Here is a 20,348-nt window from a genome sequence, read left to right as displayed (position 1 = left end):
CTACTTTCTCTATGCTGCTGCTTTTTCAGACATCGTCAGCGTTTTTTAAAATATCAGAATCAGGCTGCCATTTACTGCAATTTATTCTTCCTTCAGATTTCTGAGTCTCTGTTTGCACGACGTTTCAAGCGAAACTGCATCGTTTTCAAAAAGTTGCAGATTCACCTGTTTCCATGGAGATGGAGTCGGAGCATTTGCAAAAAGTTGCACTGAGCATGCGCACAACTACTAGTTACCATGGCCATTGAGCCCAGGACCAGGACCAGGACCAGGACCAGGACCATCTGAGCCTGAGTGTTTTCACAAAGTCTTGTTTCTGCCATTGTTACCTTCACCAATGAAGGTTGGCCGAGAAGGTTTTGTTTCCATCTGCATGTATTTATTTATTGGTTTGTATGTATGTATTTGACCAACTTTTCACAAGAAAGACTCACCCAATTTGCATAAAATCTTCAGGGATGATTTGTCATCATCCAAGGACCGATCCATTAGATTTTGAGACGTTTCCAGCTAAACGTTTCTGAATAAATCCCCAAAACCTGTGAAAACTGTCCCATACAAAGTGGACAAGAGAGGCAGTGGAGGAGATCAGAGGACATCAGCGTCTGTTGCCATGGAGACGCTCCCCGCTCAGTGTTTCACACAGTGATGTAGCTACCTGACAGGCTAGTTCGCATCTATATGAGCTAACGGCTATCATGCTAGCAATGCTAACTCGGTTCCACAGATAAATGTGGTGTTGGTGAAGGTCTGCGCTCTACCGAGTGTAGCTCTAGTTTCATTGTTTTTTCAGAAAGTTGTGTTTCTGTGCGTCCTGAGATCTCCCTTTGACAAAACGGTCAAAACAAAGAAGATTCCTGGTTTCTGAAGATCATTTCTTCATATCTGAACTTTACTCTGCAACTTAAAGACATTTTTAAAACGTGACCAGATGACTGGAGGCTAATGGACGTTAAAATAGAAAAAAATAAAAGACACGAGTGCAGAAGGTTGTGTTTTAACAGCTCATCTTATCTCTCACACACACACACACACACACACACACACACACACACACACACACACACACACACACACACACACACACACACACACACACACACACACACACACACACACACACACACAGATACAGAGCCATTATCACACACATATAGTCGTGAACAATTACATTAAATAGGAAGCAGAGACAGTAAAGAAGCTGGAACCCTCTGGAGAACACACCCTGTGTAACGTAGAAACACCTGGAACATCTGGACGCTTCATATTCCTTTGGTTTTCCTCACACAACGAGCTCAGACAGTAAAACTAGCGGCCGTAGTAACGGCGCAGGAAACACCGGGAGCCTGTGACATCGGACTCTAGGAGGATCTGTGAACAACACCAGAAACAGCAACGCTCCGGTTCCGCTGAACCGCCAGCAAACATCTCCGTCCGTTCAGACGGGATCAATAAGTTAAAATCTTCAGACTTCGTAGAGTCGTATGTATCCCATCGTTAACTCTGTCCCGCTCGTGTGCTTCAAACCTTTAACCACAAATACTTTTGTACAAAAATGTGAAAAACGAGTAAAAACACGCGTGGAAAAGTAGGAAATTAAACCGTCAACGTTTCAGTTTTAGTGTCACTTTATGAAACTTTAACGATAAGTGCTCACACTGCTGAGAAGCTTTTGTTTGGTTTTCGTTGTTTGAGCTGGCGAAGTCGTCCCGACAACATTCATCGTTTTTGAATGAATAAATGTGACACATGTTGAGACTCCGTTTCCACGACAACATTTCCACTGAGAACTCATTGTTTTGGCAATTTAGTTTAAAAAAGGTTTCATGTTTAGGCAACAACGTTCTGAAAATGATGTCTGTTTAAAAAGATGTAGTTCTCATGTTGGGCCACTAGTTGGTGCTGTTGTTAGATTTAGTACTGAAAGCACACACACACACACACACACACACACACACACACACACACACACACACACACACACACACACACACACACACACACACACACACACACACACACACACACACACACACACACACACACACACACACACACACACACAGCAGAGAACACTGACCTCTAAACATTAATAAGGAGAAAATTACCATTCTAGTGGGCAGAGCACCAAGTTGGATTGTTATTATGGTGACTGTCAAAATAAAAGTACCAAGTTGGATTGTTATTATGGTGACTGTCAAAATAAAAGTACCAAGTTGGATTGTTATTATGGTGACTGTCAAAATAAAACCACCAAGTTGGATTGTTATTATGGTGACTGTCAAAATAAAACTATTAAATTGGATTGTTATTACAGTGACTGTCAAAATAAAAGTACCAAGTCCAGGAGAATATAGACTGGGAGTCACTACACCACGGGGGAAACAGTGTTTGTAAGCTTTGTTTCCACTGTGCCGTACGCGCCGCTACAATACGCTACAGGTTTTCCTGCGTTCGCATTGACAAAGTTGTGGATGGTAAAGAAAGCTCTGTTGTGGCAGCTCGCACATCAGTATGGTTCCAGAAGGCGGAGCTACAATGCAGCCGTCTGCTGATTGGTCAGTGACGATCGTCACTCTGGAGCAGCAGTAATATTTAAATATCTCCTCGGCATATAAACCCTCCGTTGTTACGCCGCTTTGTGCTCACTGGTTGTTTAGTGAACTGGTTTATTGAAATGTGGCACTACGCTGCCCCCTGGTGTTCAGATGAGGTGCAGACACTCCTCTCAGTAACAGGAGAGGAGGAGCTTCAGCAGGAGCTGGATGCTGCTGATCACAATGACAAGGTTTTCACTGTGTCACAGAGAACGAGGCTCATGACTGCAGCTCCGCCTTCTGAGCTGTAGCTCCGCCTCCCGAGCTGTAGCTCCGCCTTCTGAGCAACAACACAACTCCGGTCACGTAGTGATGACGTCACATAACTACGTCGTTCTAACCCCGCCTACATTATGAGGTGGAAACCACGAAAAAGAGTCGCGTCTGGGTGCGCTTTGCTTTACTGAATCGTACTGTGCAGTGGAAACGAGGCCATATTGTCCATCTAAGTTCCAGCGGAGGCAGAACCAGAGTGTTTCCAGAAAGTGTGTCCCACATTTCCACGGAGTCTGGGTATTTTCAAAAAGTTGTCACCATTATCGTGTACACGGACCTCGAAATGCTACAAAAGTTTTGAGTTTTCAGTTGAAATGGTTGTCATGGAAACAAGCTTCAGACGGACTTTTCAAACATAAATAAAGAGGAACTTTTACCTACAGCCACCAACAGGCGCTCGGGTCTTTTCAGACTTCTTACAAATATTAACCGTAGTAACAGGAGACAATTTGTCGCTGCCACACGTTTGTTTTTAACATCATGCTAAAGCATAAATGTGGAAGTCGTGATGTGATGTGGACTAAATGGCCCCCTACAGGAGGAACGGTAAACTGCAGGTGAAATCAGAGCAGGTGAGTCAGTGATGTGAGGATTGCAGCACTGTGGAGGAAACAAAATGGCCGTCGGATGAAACGGAATTGTTCTTGGTGGTGGAACGTCGTCCCAGAGGGAGAAGTGATGATCAGTTCAGGGTGACGACGCCGTCACCTGTCGACAGCCGCCTCCGGACTGCCACCGCTGAGAAAACCCGCCTGTCAGTGTCCCGTCTGTCCCCGAGAGCGGGTCTGTTTCTTCTCCATCAGCAGGTGCTGGACTTTCCTCTGGAATGGGCTCCACAGGCTCTGCAGCAGGTCCTGGTCCTGGTCCTGGTTCTCTGGAGTCTGGCTGTGGTGGACGTGGACGTCCTGGTTTTGTTTCTCCCTCTGACGACGAACGCTCACTGCCCGGTGGTAGGAGGCAGCTGAGGACAGAAACAGACGGTGAACGACGTGTCGCGGCCCACAAACGAAACAGCGTCATTATTTCTGTCGTTAATGGAGTCGTCACCGTTAAGCCCTTGTTTCCTCATTAAAACTTGATTCTTGGTGTTGGACCTCAGTGGAAACTGAAATTCTGGAGTATTAAAGCGGTCAGTTTTTTTCTATGTGCTCTTTGTTTAAACCAGAATCGTCCACAAGGGGGCGTACTCCAAAACAGAATATTAGGACTGCCGTCAACAGAGGAGGCTAATATCATTAACTACCTCTGTGAGATGTAGCGGTTAGCTGCGGCTAGCGGTTAGCAATTGTAAGTTATTCTGATTTGAACCAAAAGAGCCCAAAAAGAAATAAAAAATAAACACTTTTAAACTCTGGATTTTCAGTTTCAACTGAGGTCCAACACCAAAAATCATGTTTTAAGGGATTAGCCACCAGCGGATAGCCGCTAACAGAACTAGTATAACCTTTGACCTCCATGTGATTTACGCTCAACCATCATTTTTATTTTACATGTGAGCGAAGGACCGCTATGCTACCGCTATGCTACTGTCATGATTGACAGTTCCTGTGGCCAGTCAATATCCGCCCCGTCAAAACCTCACGAGAGGAAGTTGCAGGACTAAACAGGGTCAGAACGAAGCTCCATGTTTGATTTTTTCCCAAATAAATTTTAAGAATTGATTTAAAGACAATTTTCGGGGGACTGGAGACGTGACAACATCAGCTGACGACTGCTTTGTCTGACCCCCCCCCCCCCCCCCCCCCCCCCCCCCCCTTGTGCTCAGACACTCACGAGTCGTACAGCTGACTTTAGGTGCATCCCATTGGCCGTTAGCGCGGCAGCGGATGGTGGGGGCGTGTCTCTGGATGAAGCCCTTCTCGCAGTGGTAGCGGAGCAGCGTGTTGACCTCGTAACGAGACTTCCTGGCCCCAAACACTCGAGCGTCCGTCACCTCGGGCGGCTGGCCGCACGACACTGAACCAGGAGACCAAACATATAAGACACCAATACGACGTCGACACACTCGGAGAAAAAGACTTTCGAATCAGTTTATTCCTCTGTTGTACACTGGGGGCAGTGTTGAGTCATTTTCGCACCAATTTCAGATATTTTATGTTTAATTTCTTCCTGTTGCACCTTTCATGACTCGACACGCCATCTAGTGGTGGAAAAATTTGTCTCATTAAAATATGCTACGGCGTTTGCTGTTTGCGGTTAGCATTAGTAGTTAGTGCCAGCTGGTACCTGTTGGTTGTAGTTGTTAGCTCTCATCTGTTACCGTTAGCAGGTGCCTGTTGGCAGTTAGCATTAGCAGGTACCTGTTGGCAGTTAGCATTAGCTGGTACCTGTTGGTTGTAGTTGTTAGCTCTCATCTGTTACCGTTAGCAGGCGCCTGTTGGCAGTTAGCATTAGTAGTTAGTGCCAGCCGGTACCTGTTGGTTGTAGTTGTTAGCTCTCATCTTTTACCGTTAGCAGGTGTTTGTTGGCAGTTAGCATTAGCTGGTACCTGTTGGCAGTTAGCATTAGCAGGTACCTGTTGGCAGTTAGCATTAGCAGGTACCTGTTGGCAGTTAGCATTCGCAGGTGCCTGTTGGCAGTTAGCATTAGCTGGTACCTGTTCCCTTCTTGCAGGTGAAGGTCAGGTGGTAGTTGCAGGGCACGTCGTTCCACTGGCCGCCCTCGTGCCAGATCATCACCACACAGTCCTCCCCGGACTGGAAGAAGCTGTCCGGCTGGTTCGGCCTCCAGTGGTCATATTGCTGTCGGAGGAAAACTCACCGTGAAAACATGGAAGCCAACGAAGAATCCTGTGATTATTAACACCAATAAGGAAGGAAGTTTCAAACAAAGAAATGATCAACTTTGTTTTTTCTGAGCCTGAAACCTTTTTTTTTTTACTATTTATGTATTTCTGGGAGGAGCCAGAGTGGGGTGCTGCTGAGTGGACTATAGCCAGAAACTTTCTACAGGAGGAAAGGCACAAACTCTTAATTTGTGCATTTGGAGTCTTTGTGTGAGGATCAGAGCTCAGAACACGCTACAACAACAACTCTAATATCAGCATCTTCCTCCTATAACATCAGATTATAGAGCATCTTCCTCCTCTAACATCCAGGATATAGAGCAGGGGTTCTCAATCCTGGTCCTGGAGGGTCGGTGTCCTCCATATTTTAGGGTTCTCCCAGGTGCGACACACCTGAATCCAATCAGGCCTCGTTACTTGGATTTTTTACAAGCCAGACGATGACATCATCATCAGATCGAGGTGTGCTGAAGCTGGGAGAGATAAAACATGCAGGACACCGGCCCTCAAGGCCCGGAAGTGAGACCCCCTGATATAGAGCATCTTCCTCCTCTAACATCCAGATTATAGAGCATCTTCCTCCCACTAGTAGCTCCTCCAGTGTCTTACCATCGGCCTTCCGTCTGTCCATCTGAAGTCTCTCTCGAACATCCGGTCGTTGAGGCCGATCCACTGATAATCCGTCCCCAGACCTGCAGGGAAACGGCGTGAAACTTTTCATTAGTCAATTTTATTTACTTATTTATATAATTTAAAACTCAAATCTGTCTCTGAATCATCCGATGTTTAGCATTGAAACAAAACTCAATGACATGATGAAAGTATTCATGATGAAGGTTTATGTTTTAATTAGTCCCTACTTTGTAGGAAGAGAAGAAAAGTGACTCGCTACATCACCTGGTGGTGAAAAGTGGTATTACAAGGCTAACCAGGCTGGCCAGTCAGCCGGTTAACTTTCTGAGTGAAAGGTAAGACGTTCTGTCCTTCTGAGTACCGACGTGAAAACATTGCGGGCTTACGGTTGACGAAGATCTGCTCATCCTGCGACAGGATGCTCGCTAGGTGGGCTCCGTGCATGCGACACTCCCTCTCCGCGGCGTCCCAAGTCCGACGGTGGGTGAAGTAGCGGTAGCAGTGAGACTGGAACTTCTGCCAGCCGAATCCACAAACCTCAATATCTGCAAAGATGGAGGGAGAGAAACACATCGGAAAGGATCGTCAGCATCGACCGGTGGAATTCCTGATAACTCAATAGATACGTGGTTAAAGGAGCCGAGGGACTGACCTCCCGGACGGATGGAGGGAGGGAGTGAGGGAGTGAGGGACAGATGGTTGGAGGGACAGACGCTCAGTGTAAAAGACTAATAGACAACAAGGGGCTAAAGAGTTAATAACTAGAATGTCTTTTATTTTTGGTCCTTTTTTTTTTGTGCCTCGTCTTTGTTTTCTAGTTTGCGCATAATCAGTCTCACCACTAGAGGGCCTCATAAACCTGACCTCTGACCTCTGACCTCTGACAGCACAACAAACTGACAACAGCCGTTCAATAGGAGCAACACGAGAATAAAACCCAGACGAGAACCGAACAAACGGAGCAGAAGGAACCTGCAGAACTTCTGGAACAGGATCTTTATTTACACATTCTGATTGCGCGGAGCACGTCGCATCGCGCCACGCTACCGCCGCCGCCGCAGCTGCTGCCCGCTTTGTTTCCCCACAACCAGCAAACAGCAGCGTCTATTTGCTCCATTTCTGAGAGCGACTTGGGCCAGCCGCCGTCCGGCCGCAGAATAAAAGCTCCTCTGAGCAGCTCAACAGCTCACAGTTGGACCTCTTAAACAGCACACACACACACACACACACACACACACACACACACACACACACACACACACACACACACACACACACACACACACACACACACACACACACACACACACACACACACACACTGGCTGTGGGGAACAAAGTCCTGGTTTGTATCAGAGCTTCAGATTAGAGCCAACACGCTGTTGATGATCGAAAGATGGCGTCAGCCTTCGTCGGGCAGCCTGGTCTTCCTCAGGCCCCGCCCTCCAGGTGGAGGGTCAGGTGAGTTCTGCTGATGGACGCCGGGCCGGAGCCTCCTTCAGCTCCGGGGGGGCGCGGGGTGGCTCGCTGAGTTGGTCGTTCGCTGATTCACTGCCGCACAGCTGCAAAAGCTTTTCTGGCAAAATAATGGAGCAATTATGTGTTTTTCTTTTTTTCTTTCCACTGGAGGAGCGCCGCAGGAGGACAGCTGTGTCTGTGCTGCTCCTGCAGGCATCAGGGAGGGAAACATAACAGCATCAGCAAAACGCTGCACTGGACCTGTAACCCTTCACACGGATCCACCCTGCACGCTGGGATTCCCCCTCCGCCGATTCCATGCTCCAGGAAACAGAAAGTCACAGGGATTTCACTGCTCTTATGTCTCAAAACGTTTCTGCTCAAACTGTGAAATGTCCGAACAAAAAATCCAAAAGATCACAGAGACTATTTAACCAGAGTCTTTCAGTCAGAGCCGAACCGTCCTGGATGCAAATTCAACTGAAAACTAGTCCAACAACCTTCCGAAAGCAAACACAAGCATAAAATATAGAGTATAAAACATGACAATCATTTAAAAAATACTTCAAATTTATCCAGAACCAGTAAAGCAATTGGTGAAGCACTCCGTCCCTGTCCACACCATCCAAAACATCATCTTTGGCCGTCATTCTAAAAATGTCCCTGTCCACTCAGGAACCATCGTCACCACGACACCGTGAAAGCTCCTCAACACGGTGTAGTACACCTGCCAGGCCTATAGGTGGCACTGTAACGCTGCCACAGAAATACAGCAGAAACAGGGAAGAAGACAAACAACGTAGAAAAGGACAAATCCAGCATGTGTCCTTATTAAAGCGACGAGCATCAGCAGCTCCTGCAGCTCCACCTGGAGCAGGTAGTCCGCCATGTTGGTGGTGTTAATGACGTCACGGAGAGGGAGGCGGGGTTATAGGTTGAGAGGTGGGGCCATGACATCATCGTTTTCTGCTAATGTGCGTCTTGTCCGTCCACACGTCAAAGCTGAGGCGGCGTTTTCTAATTCCTCCACTCTGGAACACGTTTTAAAATAAAACCTTTTCAAGCTCCTGAAGTGTCGTTTGGATGATCAGACAGTAACCATGGTTACATGGTGTGGGCGGGGCCTCGGTGTTCCAGCTTTATTCCTAGTGTTTCAACTTTTCCATCAATATTTGAACTTTCTCTGTGTTTTAACTTTTGTTCTCAGCTTTCCCTTTTGCCGGCGTCTCCGTTTCATGAGTTCATTACATTTAGATTAGATTTACTTTGTGCGCTTTAATCTTCATCACTGTCATCATCAACACTACGGCGCTTTAGAGTGTTCTTCTTCTACTCTTATTAAAATTGTAGTTTTGGTGCAGAAAAGTACTAAAAACATTGACGGCACATTATGTTGTGTGTCACTGTGACAGACCTTATCGCCGTCTATGTTGTTTCGTCTCTGACACACGGTTTCATGTTTTCATCGGCGGTCGTATCAAAACAAAGCTACCGAAGTCGCAGCAGCTGTTTAACGACGGATCTTTACTGAGTGAAAACTGATTCGCCGCCTCGTAAACTTGTTGGCGTCCCGGCCAACATCTGAGGGTTCCAGCAGGAACGTGAGCTTGTCTCCAAAACGCCGCCGTGCAGTTTCTGCTTCCAGACCGGTGACGTTCCGGAGCCTGATGGAAAAGCTGAGTCCTCCGAGGCTCCGAGCTGCTGAGTCATGACCCAGGAATTGGACCAGAGGCTGGAACTAATCTGCAGCGGAGGCGACGCCCCGGCGAGGACTCGCTCTGTTTACCTGTGAGCTCACATGTTCCCCAGACCTCCTCACAACAACACACACACTTTCACTTCACACACAGTTGGCCTCGTCACACAGACGTAAGCACACGCCGTCACCAGTTACCATAACGCGTCTTAACTGCAAGAAGGCACATCTGGAACATCTGCAGCTGTGAACAAGAACTTTTCACAACTTTTTACCAGTTTCAAGTGATTTTTAAGCCTTTAAATTACTTTACACCCAAAATCCAAACTTTAGTCTGAACTGTCCCACTTTCTTATCAATATTTAAACCCCCTGGTGGAGGTGGACTCCTAACGCCCCCTGGTGGAGGTGGACTCCTAACGCCCCCTGGTGGAGGTGGACTCTTAACGCCCCCTGGTGGAGGTGGACTCCTAACGCCCCCAGGTGGAGGTGGACTCCTAACGCCCCCAGGCGGAGGTGGACTCCTAACGCCCCCAGGTGGAGGTGGACTCCTAACGCCCCCAGGTGGAGGTGGACTCTTAACGCCCCCTGGTGGAGGTGGACTCTTAACGCCCCCTGGTGGAGGTGGACTCCTAACGCCCCCTGGTGGAGGTGGACTCCTAACACCCCCTGGTGGAGGTGCACTCCTAACGCCCCCTGGTGGAGGTGGACTCTTAACGCCCCCTGGTGGAGGTGCACTCTTAACGCCCCCTGGTGGAGGTGGACTCTTAACGCCCCCTAGTGGAGGTGCATTCTTAATGCCCTCTGGTGGAGGTGGACTCTTAACGCCCCCTGGTGGAGGTGGACTCTTAACGCCCCCTGTTGGAGGTGGTTTTTGTGCCGACCTTGCTGGCAGAGCTCTCCAGAGTAGCTGGGCAGACAGAGGCAGCTGAAAGAGTTGACTCCGTCCACACAGGTGGCGCCGTTGAGACACGGGTTGGAGTGGCACTCGTCAACGTCTGCAGACACAAAACACGACGACGTCCCAGGTGAAAACACGTCATCAGATTTAACCTTTAGTCCACAAGAAGAACGGCGGCGAGCGGCCGGACTCACCTCGCTCACACAGAGAACCACCGAACCCCGGCCGACACACACACACCTGCTGGTGCCCCCCCCTGTAGCAGGAGCCTCCGTTATGACACACACTGCTGGAGCACGGCAGCAGATCTACACACACGCACACGCACACGTTGGAGGTACAGTCATCAGATTTATCAAAGAAAAGTAAAGTGCAGAACTCAGTTTATCCAAACTTTTGTACTTTACATCCTTAAAATGTGGTCAGTAGACTCGAGTCCAGGCGAAGGTCAGAGGTCAGACGCACAGACGACACCTTTTAAAGGACGAGTACGAGTACTAACCATTAGCTACTTGCCAACACACAGGACCGATATGAGTACTTATTATATATCAAACAGCAAAATTCATACTTCATGTGCAAATGATATGCGAAGGCCATGAATCTCCTCCACCAGCCTCAGTGTCGATGCTAAGTCACCTTCACCAGTCTCTGTGTCAATGCTACGTCACCTCCACCAGTCTGCCAATGCTACGTCACCTCTACCAGCCTCTGTGTCGACTCTATGTCACCTCCATCAGTCTGCCGATGCTACGTCACTGCCAGTCTGTGTCGATGCTACGTCACCTCCACCAGTCTGCTGACGCAACGTCATTTCCAACATTTCCTGAAACTCCACTAAATCAGATCCGCTGACGTCGCAAACAGAGCAGGTGGAGTCAGACTTCCGGAAAAATCTGCTTGGGAGTACATCACCAAGTATCCAGTTACAAGTATGTGTATTTCCCTATTTTCTACCTGAAAGAAGAAAGTAACACGTCTGTAATTTGCTCTCGTTACCACCAGACGAGTTCGGGAAAACCCAAAACATCCTTCACGTACCGCTGATGTCCACTGTGCTCGCCACCACAGGAAGAGATGAGTCGGTGCTGGTCTCCGGGGTCTCTGGTGTGTTTTCGGGCATCCAAGGATGGGACTCCAGTAAAGTAGGTATCTCTCTGTCGTATTCTCCGTAGTACTCGTCGGGCAGAGCGGTGGCGGCCGGGTCGGGGACCAGAGCCCACTGAGGGACTGACCGAGTGCTCCCATCGAAGGTGTAGAGGGGCGAGGTGGCAGAGCGAGTGGTCCGGACGGCGGTCTGCGTGGAGCTCGTGGTGAATCCCTGGGTGTGGTTGACAGTGAGCTCGGTAGAGGTGGAGTGCTGGGTGTAGTTGATGGGGAGCTCGGTGGAGGTGGAGCTTGGAGGCTTGGTGGGATGCTGAGCGAGTGACTGATAGTTGGAGGGTTTGACTGTCAGACTCTCTGCGGTTGTGGTTTCGTCTCTAAACGCCACAGCAGCCGCAGTCGGTTGAACAGCCGCCTCCCCCTGAAGGCCGCCCGGACCACCCGACCGAGTTGGTTGAACGGTCGGCTCTTCAGCTTCAGCATCACCGGGCTGCTGCTCTGCCCCTGAACCGGTCTCTGGGTCTGACGGGGAAACGACGGGCCCTTCGGTGACCTGGCTGCCTGCGGAGGGGCGGGGCTTCTGGGTGTGAAGTGGGTGGTTCACTAGTGCCGGCGTACTGCTTTGACCAGGCGTCTCCCGGGGTTCCTGCCCCGAAGCCTCGTCCTCCCCGGAGGCGGATCCTTCAGAGTCCTCTGTCTGCATGGCGGCTGCGGCGGTCTGACTGGACTTTGTGTCCGGGATCATAGTGGGAGACTCCGTCCCACCGAGCTCCGTCTCATCGGTCACCTCTCCAAACAGGCGGCTGGCGGCCGGGGTGGGCGGAGCTCCATCTGTTGAGCCCTCCTGTGTGGCGCCACCCTGGTGGCCTGCGGGGCGGCGAGCCGAGCCCTCCATGTCTTCGTAGGTTGAGACGCCGTCAGGAAGGAGTTGGTCGGATGGATCGGTGGAAGTTTTCTGCAGTGAGGCAGCCGTGACGGTTTCCGACCGACCTTTCGTGGAGAGTTTGTCAGAGTTGGTGAAGACGTCGGGGAGAGTTTCCCCATCGGTCGAATCGCTGGCTCCTCCCGCAGGCGTATCGTCTGTGGAGATTTCTATGGCACCGTCGTCGAAGGGAGGCACAATGGCCTCCTCCTCCACCAACACCTCCTCCACCTGGACCGGGGTGGCTGTCTCGAACTGATCTCCTCGCGCCTCCTCCGGCTCCTCCGGCTCGAACGTCACCTGAGTGGATGAGAATCCTTGTTCACCGGAGGTACAGCATCTCAGAGTGAAAACACTAAAAATTGTGTAGCATTTGGGAGTCTGTTTGCACGGCAACGGTGCATTACCTCGTGTTTTCCATTGACGAAGCTGATGGTCTGAGGAAGGTCAATGGGCGACGGCTCGACGGGACTGAAGTCCAGGCTGTCGGTCAGCTTGGACAGGTCAGCGAGGAACGGGAAGTGAGACTGGGACTTGTTAACCGGCTGGTTCAAGAAGCTCAGGACGTGATCGACTGGAGACACAACCAGGGACAAAGTTTCAATAATCTTAATCTGGCCTGGAAAGACTCTTAATCTGGTCTGGAAAGACTTTTCATCTGGTCTGTAAAGATTCTTAATCTGGTGTAATCTGGTCTGTGAAGAGGTCACCTGACTGGTTGTCGCTGTGCACATTGACCACGATAATGTGGACCGGCGAGACACCTGATGCGTGTCCAACAGAAGCAGCGCCGGACTGCTCGAGATCAACGGTCGGCAAAGCCCTCAGAACGACGTCTTCTTTAAAGACCACGGCTGTCTGCAGGCCGTGTGCCGCGGTCCCCGCCGGGACCCCTGGCTCCGGAGTGACTGAGTTGGCGTTGGGGGCCACGCTGCCGGATCCGCCTTCCTCGCCGCGGCCCGATACAACCTGAGCGGCGTCGTCCTCACCGTCATGGGAGATGTCCAGGCGCCCTGGCCGCGGGCGCAGGGTGGGTAGGGGGGGCAGTTCCAGGGGGACCAGAGCGTCTCCTCGCATCGGGACCGACTCCACGCCGGGGACGCCGTCAAAGTCTCGCACATCATAGTCGTCCATTGTGGTGTCGGGGGCCGGCGGGGCCGTGGTGTGGGGGGAGGCCAGGCCCAGCCGGGTGCTCTCGATGGGGGAGTGGGGGGTAGTAATCATTGAGGAGAGTTCTGGAAGTTTAGCTGGAAGACAAGATTCAAAAAAACCTGCTGAGAACCAAAGATACAGAGAGCATAGTGTGTGTGTGTGTGTGTGTGTGTGTGTGTGTGTGTGTGTGTGTGTGTGTGTGTGTGTGTGTGTGTGTGTGTGTGTGTGTGTGTGTACATATACATGAGTGTGTTATAGTTGCAGATGGGGTTCCGTCTGTTTCTCTCTTAAAAACGTTTTATTTTCCACTCGTCATCCTCCCAGTATTTACTGACACACACACACACACACACACACACACACACACACACACACACACACACACACACACACACACACACACACACACACACACACACACACACACACACACACACACACACACACACACACACACACACACACACACACACACACACACACACACACCTGATAAAAACATTTAACCTATACGGTGAAGCTCATTTCTCCGACTGCAGAAAGACCCCGAACACCTCGCGGTGTCTCTACTATTTATTTATTTATTCAATTGTTTTTGTTTGTTTTACTTTGTTTCAGTTCATTAGTTTGTAACTTTAGCCACTATTTTTGGTTAATCTTAATTGTTTCCTTTCAATTTTTTTTTAATTATTAGCATTATCGTTAGCATTAGCATTAGTGTTAGCATAAGCATGGCCATTAGTGTTCGGATACACATTGGTTTTAGTGTGAGCATTAGAATAAGCATTAGTATTAGTGTTAGCATAAGCATGAGCATTCGTTTGAGCATTAGCATTAGAATGAGAATTGATATCAGCATTAGCATTAGCATTATGGTTCTCTGACCTTTGAAGCAGAACGCTCCGTGTCGTTGGCTCCTGTCGGGAAATCCTGTCTGGTTCTCGTACTTGTAGAGTGTTCGAACCCCGAGTAGCCCGCCGCCGCACTGCGGCCGCGGGACGGTGACCGGGTAGCGCACGCTGGCGTCCAACAGCCAGCCATAGTCGCAGCGGTTAAGCCCCGCCCTCCAGGCGGCGTACAGCTGGCCGGTCGTCGCCAGCACGGCGTCCAGCCTCTGGCACTCGTCCACGGCCTCCTGCCAGGTGAGCTTGTCTCCGAGCAACGGCGGGTAGAAGACGTCCCCTGCAGGCGGACAACCAATGAGGTGAAGGGACGCTCAGGAAGGGGCGGAGCCTGCAGTTGGGTTTTTGTCTTTACCGTGTATTTTGTCCACGTAGCAGTACACGTCGTATCTTTCTGTGGCGTTGCGGACGCCGTAGGTTCTCACACCGGGTCGGCTCAGGAGGTCGCCCTCGCAGCCGGGACGCGGCGTGGCGATCGGATATCTGAGGTACAAATATGACATCAGGTGACATCCACCAGGTGACGACAAACTGGAGTAACCAGGTGAGGACGTACCGGACCGACTGGTCTGCGAGCCAGCCGGCGTCGCAGTGGTCGAATCCGTCCTCGTAAGCGGCGCTCAGCTGCTCGGGCGTGGCGATGGCGGCATCCGCGGCACGGCACGCTTCGGCGGCGGCGGGGAAATCCAGTGTGTAGCGGCTGGTGTTCGCTCGGTAGTGAAAGACGACACCTGCAGGCGGAGAGAAGAAGGTCAACACACCTGAAGGCACCTGGACGAGAGCTGCTCTGTGATTGGATGATATTAAATAAACCCTGAAAGATCCGTTTGAATATCCAGAATCAGCTCAAATAAAATAAAATCAAAAATGAAATGTCAAGAGACATTAACTTTTTTTTCAAATGATCATATTATTCTCTTTACTGAAGTTATTTATTTACAGAAAACATTAGAAAAGCGCCCCCTGCTGGCGCCACAGCTCCTCCTCAGACTGATGAAACTTGATCGTCATCACTGTCATCGCTCCACTTCCACCGAGGCTGAGAGCTGAACGGCCACGTCTGTGACTGAAAACGTCTTTGTGTCGTCGGACAATGAGTCCTCCTCAGTTTACGAGAAAAAGCCTGAGAAGGAAGATCCTCCGACTCCGCTCAGAGAAATCTGAACCAACGGTCCGAGAAACTGCAGTTTTCTTCTGGATTCAAACGTCTTCAGTTCTGAACAGGAAATATCAGGAACCTTCAGGGTCATGTGGCCCTGGTGGTCTAACATCCCCCCTCCCCATGTCTGTCTTCTCTTTCACTGTTCCTACCCCGTCATAAAAAATGTTTTAATTAATATGACCACCCCCACCTTCTCATTGGTGCTAAGGCCTTGTTTCCATGACAACGGGTCATTAAAGTTTTGCATTTACAAAAAACTCTGTAATTAGTAATGTTATGCAATGAGTTGGTTAGAGTTTGTACGGGTCTGGTCCAGACTAACGGGTCGGGGATCTGGTTCTGCAGGTGGAATAAGGGGTCTGGTTCAGCAGGTGCGCAAAGGGGTCTGGTTCAGAAGGTGGACTAAGGGGTCTGGTTCAGCAGGTGGGCGAAGGGGTCTGGTTCAGCAGGTTGACTAAGGGATCTGGTTCAGCAGGTGGACTAAGGGGTCTGGTTCAGCAGGTGGACTAAGGGGTCTGGTTCAGCAGGTGGACTCACCGGTGACGTTCAGGCTGACCGTGTCCTGCTGGTCCTCCATGTCGTGCATCACCTCGCAGCGGTACAGGCCAGCGTCGCTCGCCCTCAGCCGGACCACGGTGAGCGAGGCGTCTCCGACCGAGCGCGGGTGGCTGGGCACCGACACGCGACCTTTGAACTCCTGGCCCACCTTCACCGCCCCGCCCTGCGCCACCAGCACCACCGTCTCCTCGGGCCCGTCCAACCGGGTCCACTTGATCCGGAGCTGCTGGTCGGGGCCCGGGGTGTGGGTGGGGCCAGGGGGCGGGGTGTGGGCGGGACCAGGGGGCGGGGTGTGGGCGGGGCCAGGGGGCGGGGTGTGGGTGGGGCCGGGAACCAGCGTGGTGGCGCCGGGGGGGCGGTCCGGCACGATAGAGAAATGGCAGGGCAGCACCGCCCGGCCCGCCAGAGACCCCACCACCGGGGGGCGCCTGGAGGTCTCTGGAGCTGCAGAGAACAGATGGAGTTTTAAATCCAAGTTGGTTCTCCACCGGGTGGAGGAGGAAGAGGAGGAAGAGGAGAAGGGAGAGGAAGAGGAAGTGTGGGAAGAAGAGAAGAAGGAGGAAGAGGAAGAAGAGGAGGAAGAGAGGAGAAGGAAGAGGAGAAAGAGGAAGAGAGGAGAAGGATGAGGAAGAGAGGAGAAGGATGAGGAAGAGGAGAGGAGGAAGAAGAGAAGGAAGAGGAGGAAGAAGAGAAGAAGGAGGAAGAGGAAGAAGAGGAGGAAGAGAGGAGAAGGAAGAGGAAGAGGAGGAGGAGGAAGAAGAGAAGGAAGAAGAGAATGAGGAGGAAGAGGCGGAGGAGGAAGAGGAGGATCAGTGAGTCTCACCTCTCTGAGCTTCACACAGACTGAAGAGACTCAACAGACACGTGAAGACGATCATCTTCAAACAATCTGAGGAGAAACAACTCTGATGAAAAAACACTTTTAGAAACGATCAGCGTGGTTTTTTTTTACAATTCTTATTTTCTTGGTATTTTCATGGTTCAGAAAATCCTCCTCATAACATTTTGGCTTTAGGATTCATCTGGACACGACATTAGAATCTCCTCGACACGACACAACCTGTCTAAATAGTACATGAACGATTGGTCCTTCCACTAGAATCTCACCACTAAATACCTAGAACAGGGACCACGGGGAACCACGGGGAACCACGGGGAACCACGGGGAACCACGGGGATTAAAATATGAAAATAAACAGAAAAGCTTTGATCAGAAGTGAAGCTGACCAGAACGTGAGGAAGGAACCACCGGTCACATCAGACGGCCTCTCTGGTTCTATAGACTTGATCCGTCTTTCCCATCTTTTCAAAAACACGTTTTGTTGCAGTCTTATGGCGAATGTATTTCTTTCCATCTTAAAAACATCAAAAATAACATCAATCCACTCGTCCACTGTTGGTTTTTCTAGTTTCAACCACTTTCTTGTAATTTCGGCACGAAATATCTGAAACGGAAATTTATCCTTAAAGGAGAAGTTATCAGGAGGCAAATCCAACGGAATGTCTTTCATAAATATTGTCCGAATAATTTTGGAAAATTCCATCCAAAAAGGCGACCGTAAACTTTTAGAAAGTTTCAATGTGTTTCCTGTTTGATCAAAAACTTTCACGAAGTTTCACCGTGTTTCCTGTTTGATCGTAAACTGTCACAAAGTGTTTCTGGCGACGAGAGAAGAAGTGACCGAGGCTGTAAAACCATTAAAGAGACAGTAACTGATTGATTTACTGGATGACAGCAGGTTGTTTTCTGGACTAAAGTAAAACCTCAAACACACAACTGCTTTCTCAAAACTTGTCATTTCCGAAACCTAAAGGCCTCTTCATCCTCCTTAAGAAGAAGAAGAAAGTTCGGCAGTGCAGCTAAATGACATCAATTCCTTCTTCCAGCTCCTTCTGGCCGAAGGAATTAGTTTGGGCCGTTCCAACCGTCCTGGCCGAACTATGTAGGAGCTGCTCTGCTGAAACTTCTGCTCTGCCGTGTTCCAGTTCGCTCATGACTATCAGTCATATTTTAATCATATTTAGTTTGTAACAGCGCTACTGTGAGCGCCGCAGCTCGTTAAAATGTCAGAGTGCAGGTTGACGTGATGCACCTGAACGCATCACCAACAGCTGTCAGCTCCTGTTAGAACCAGACCAACATGGCGATCAGACAAAAAGTCTCTTTATTACTGAAACAGTTCAGAGAAATGTGTTTCTGAAAGCTCTGGAGGACAGAAATAAACTGTGGATTGAAAAGTTTAAACGCCGCATCACAGACGTGTGGCTGCTGCGAGGGGGCGTGGCCTGCTGCGAGGGGGCGTGGCCTGCGAGTTCGGCAGCTTCTTATCCGAGAATGAACAGTCCTGCCGAAATGACGTCACTGCCGAATTTTCTTCTTGTTCTTATGGGTTCAAAAAGGGAGGATGTAGGGGCCTTTAGGTGACTGTTCATACTCCGATAAGAAGCTGCCGAACTCACAGACCACGCCCCCTCACAGCAGGTCACGCCCCCTCACAGCAGGCCACGCCCCCTCGCAGCAGCCACACGTCTGTGATGCGGCGTTTAAACTTTTCAATCCACAGTTTATTTCTGTCCTCCAGAGCTTTCAGAAACACATTTCTCTGAACTGTTTCAGTAATAAAGAGAGTTTTTGTCTGATCGCCATGTTGATCTGGTTCTAACAGGAGCTGACAGCTGTTGGTGATGCGTTCAGGTGCATCACGTCAACCTGCACTCTGACATTTTAACGAGCTGCGGCGCTCACAGTAGCGCTGTTACAAACTAAATATGATTAAAATATGACTGATAGTCATGAGCGAACTGGAACACGGCAGAGCAGAAGTTTCAGCAGAGCAGCTCCTACATAGTTCGGCCAGGACGGTTGGAACGGCCCAAACTAATTCCTTCGGCCAGAAGGAGCTGGAAGAAGGAAATGACGTCATTTAGCTGCACTGCCGAACTTTCTTCTTCTTCTTAAGGAGGATGAAGAGGCCTTTACTTGTCTGAAATATAACAAACACACATCACTGGAATCATAATGATAAAACAAATATTAAAATATAATAAAAATGCAATAAAACACTTTATAAAACCCAGATTAGAGAAACGGTCCTGTGTTGTTGTTTTTCTGGGCGTGTCCTCAGGTGTTTGTCGTCACAGTGATGTTTCAGCCAATCAGATCTCAGAGTCCGGGGAGGGGGGGGGTCCTTGAAACACACTGGACTCATCTAAATATGTATTTCAGAATAGTCTAGTGAGAAATCTTTACTTTTAAAAGGACTTTTCTCTTCATGTCTCAGAATTGTCTCAAAGACTTCATCCAGAAATTGAAGCAGACGTGTTGCATTCAAGTGCCTCCGTGAAAACCAACTTCCTCGCCTCATTTCCAGCACGTTCACTGTTTCACTCTCCACGCGCTCACGAACTTACAGATTTTGGTTTTGATTTTGATTTTTTGCGCAGTTTCAGAGAGGGAGCGCGCAGCTCCGTGACGTACGCGTGCGCGTGCACGCAGAGGTGGCGCGAGGTTATGGCCGAGACTCATCACAGATTATCAGTGTGGGAACATCAGACACACTGCGGGGCTGCACCGCAATGAGACCGCACACACCGTAGAAACACCCGCACACAGCGCAAATAGACCCGCAAAGTAACCGCACACACCGCAAAGAGACCGCACACACCGTAGAAACACCCGCACACAGCGCACACACCGCAAATAGACCCGCAAAGTGACCGCACACACCGTAGACACACCCGCACACACACCACAAATAGACGCGCAGAGACCACCCGCTCCGCAGAGACCCGCAAACGCACAGCACATCCCTGGACTCGGACACGCCGCAGAGACCCGCAAACAAACCGCAAACATATTGTAGAAAGACAGCACAGACCCGCAGACTGCAGAAAAAGACCCGCACGTTGACCGCACACACCCATCTGCCCCGCAGAGCCACGCACACACCCATCTGCCCCGCACAGTGCGCCCAGACCCCGAAGAGCCTCGTTACCTTCCAGATGTTCCAGAGGAAAAGTTCAGAAGTTTGTCTAAAGAGTTGGAGGAGAAAAGGTTCCTCTGCTGTTCCTCCCTCTGCTGCTCGAACTGTTCCTCCTCCTCCTCCTTCTCCTGCTGCTGCTCTGCACCGGCTGCAAGTTCAAATCCACTTTACACACTTTATGGTCCCACATTAGGGGGAGGAGGAGGAGGAGGGAGGGAGG

The 20,348-nt window shown here is 50.0% G+C and overlaps 1 protein-coding gene across 2 annotated transcripts; it reads right to left on the bottom strand.

Moving 5' to 3' along the window:
* Positions 1–982: 982 nt before the first annotated feature.
* On the bottom strand, positions 983–20,277 carry vcanb (versican b). 2 transcript variants are annotated; one of them, XM_080477603.1, is made up of 16 exons: positions 20,141–20,277; positions 16,969–17,034; positions 16,125–16,589; positions 14,982–15,156; positions 14,781–14,908; positions 14,409–14,705; positions 13,082–13,618; positions 12,779–12,945; positions 11,387–12,671; positions 10,540–10,653; positions 10,329–10,442; positions 6,678–6,836; positions 6,268–6,350; positions 5,470–5,614; positions 4,647–4,829; positions 983–3,834 (listed from the first exon to the last, which is right to left on the bottom strand). In XM_080477603.1, the coding sequence occupies exons 2-16, from the start codon at positions 17,021–17,023 to the stop codon at positions 3,629–3,631; spliced, it is 4,113 nt and encodes a 1,370-aa protein (XP_080333729.1). In that variant the 5' UTR covers positions 17,024–17,034; positions 20,141–20,277; the 3' UTR covers positions 983–3,628. The 2 variants fall into 2 exon arrangements, with proteins under 2 accessions (XP_080333729.1, XP_080333730.1); XM_080477604.1 differs by lacking the exons at positions 10,329–10,442; positions 10,540–10,653.
* Positions 20,278–20,348: the final 71 nt, after the last annotated feature.

The sequence above is a fragment of the Lipophrys pholis genome, assembly GCF_963383615.2.
Source record: "Lipophrys pholis genome assembly, chromosome: 12".
NCBI classification, from domain to species: domain Eukaryota; kingdom Metazoa; phylum Chordata; class Actinopteri; order Blenniiformes; family Blenniidae; genus Lipophrys; species Lipophrys pholis.
The sequence above is the reverse complement of the archived record's forward strand: the minus strand, read 5'-3'. Positions and strand labels throughout refer to the sequence as shown.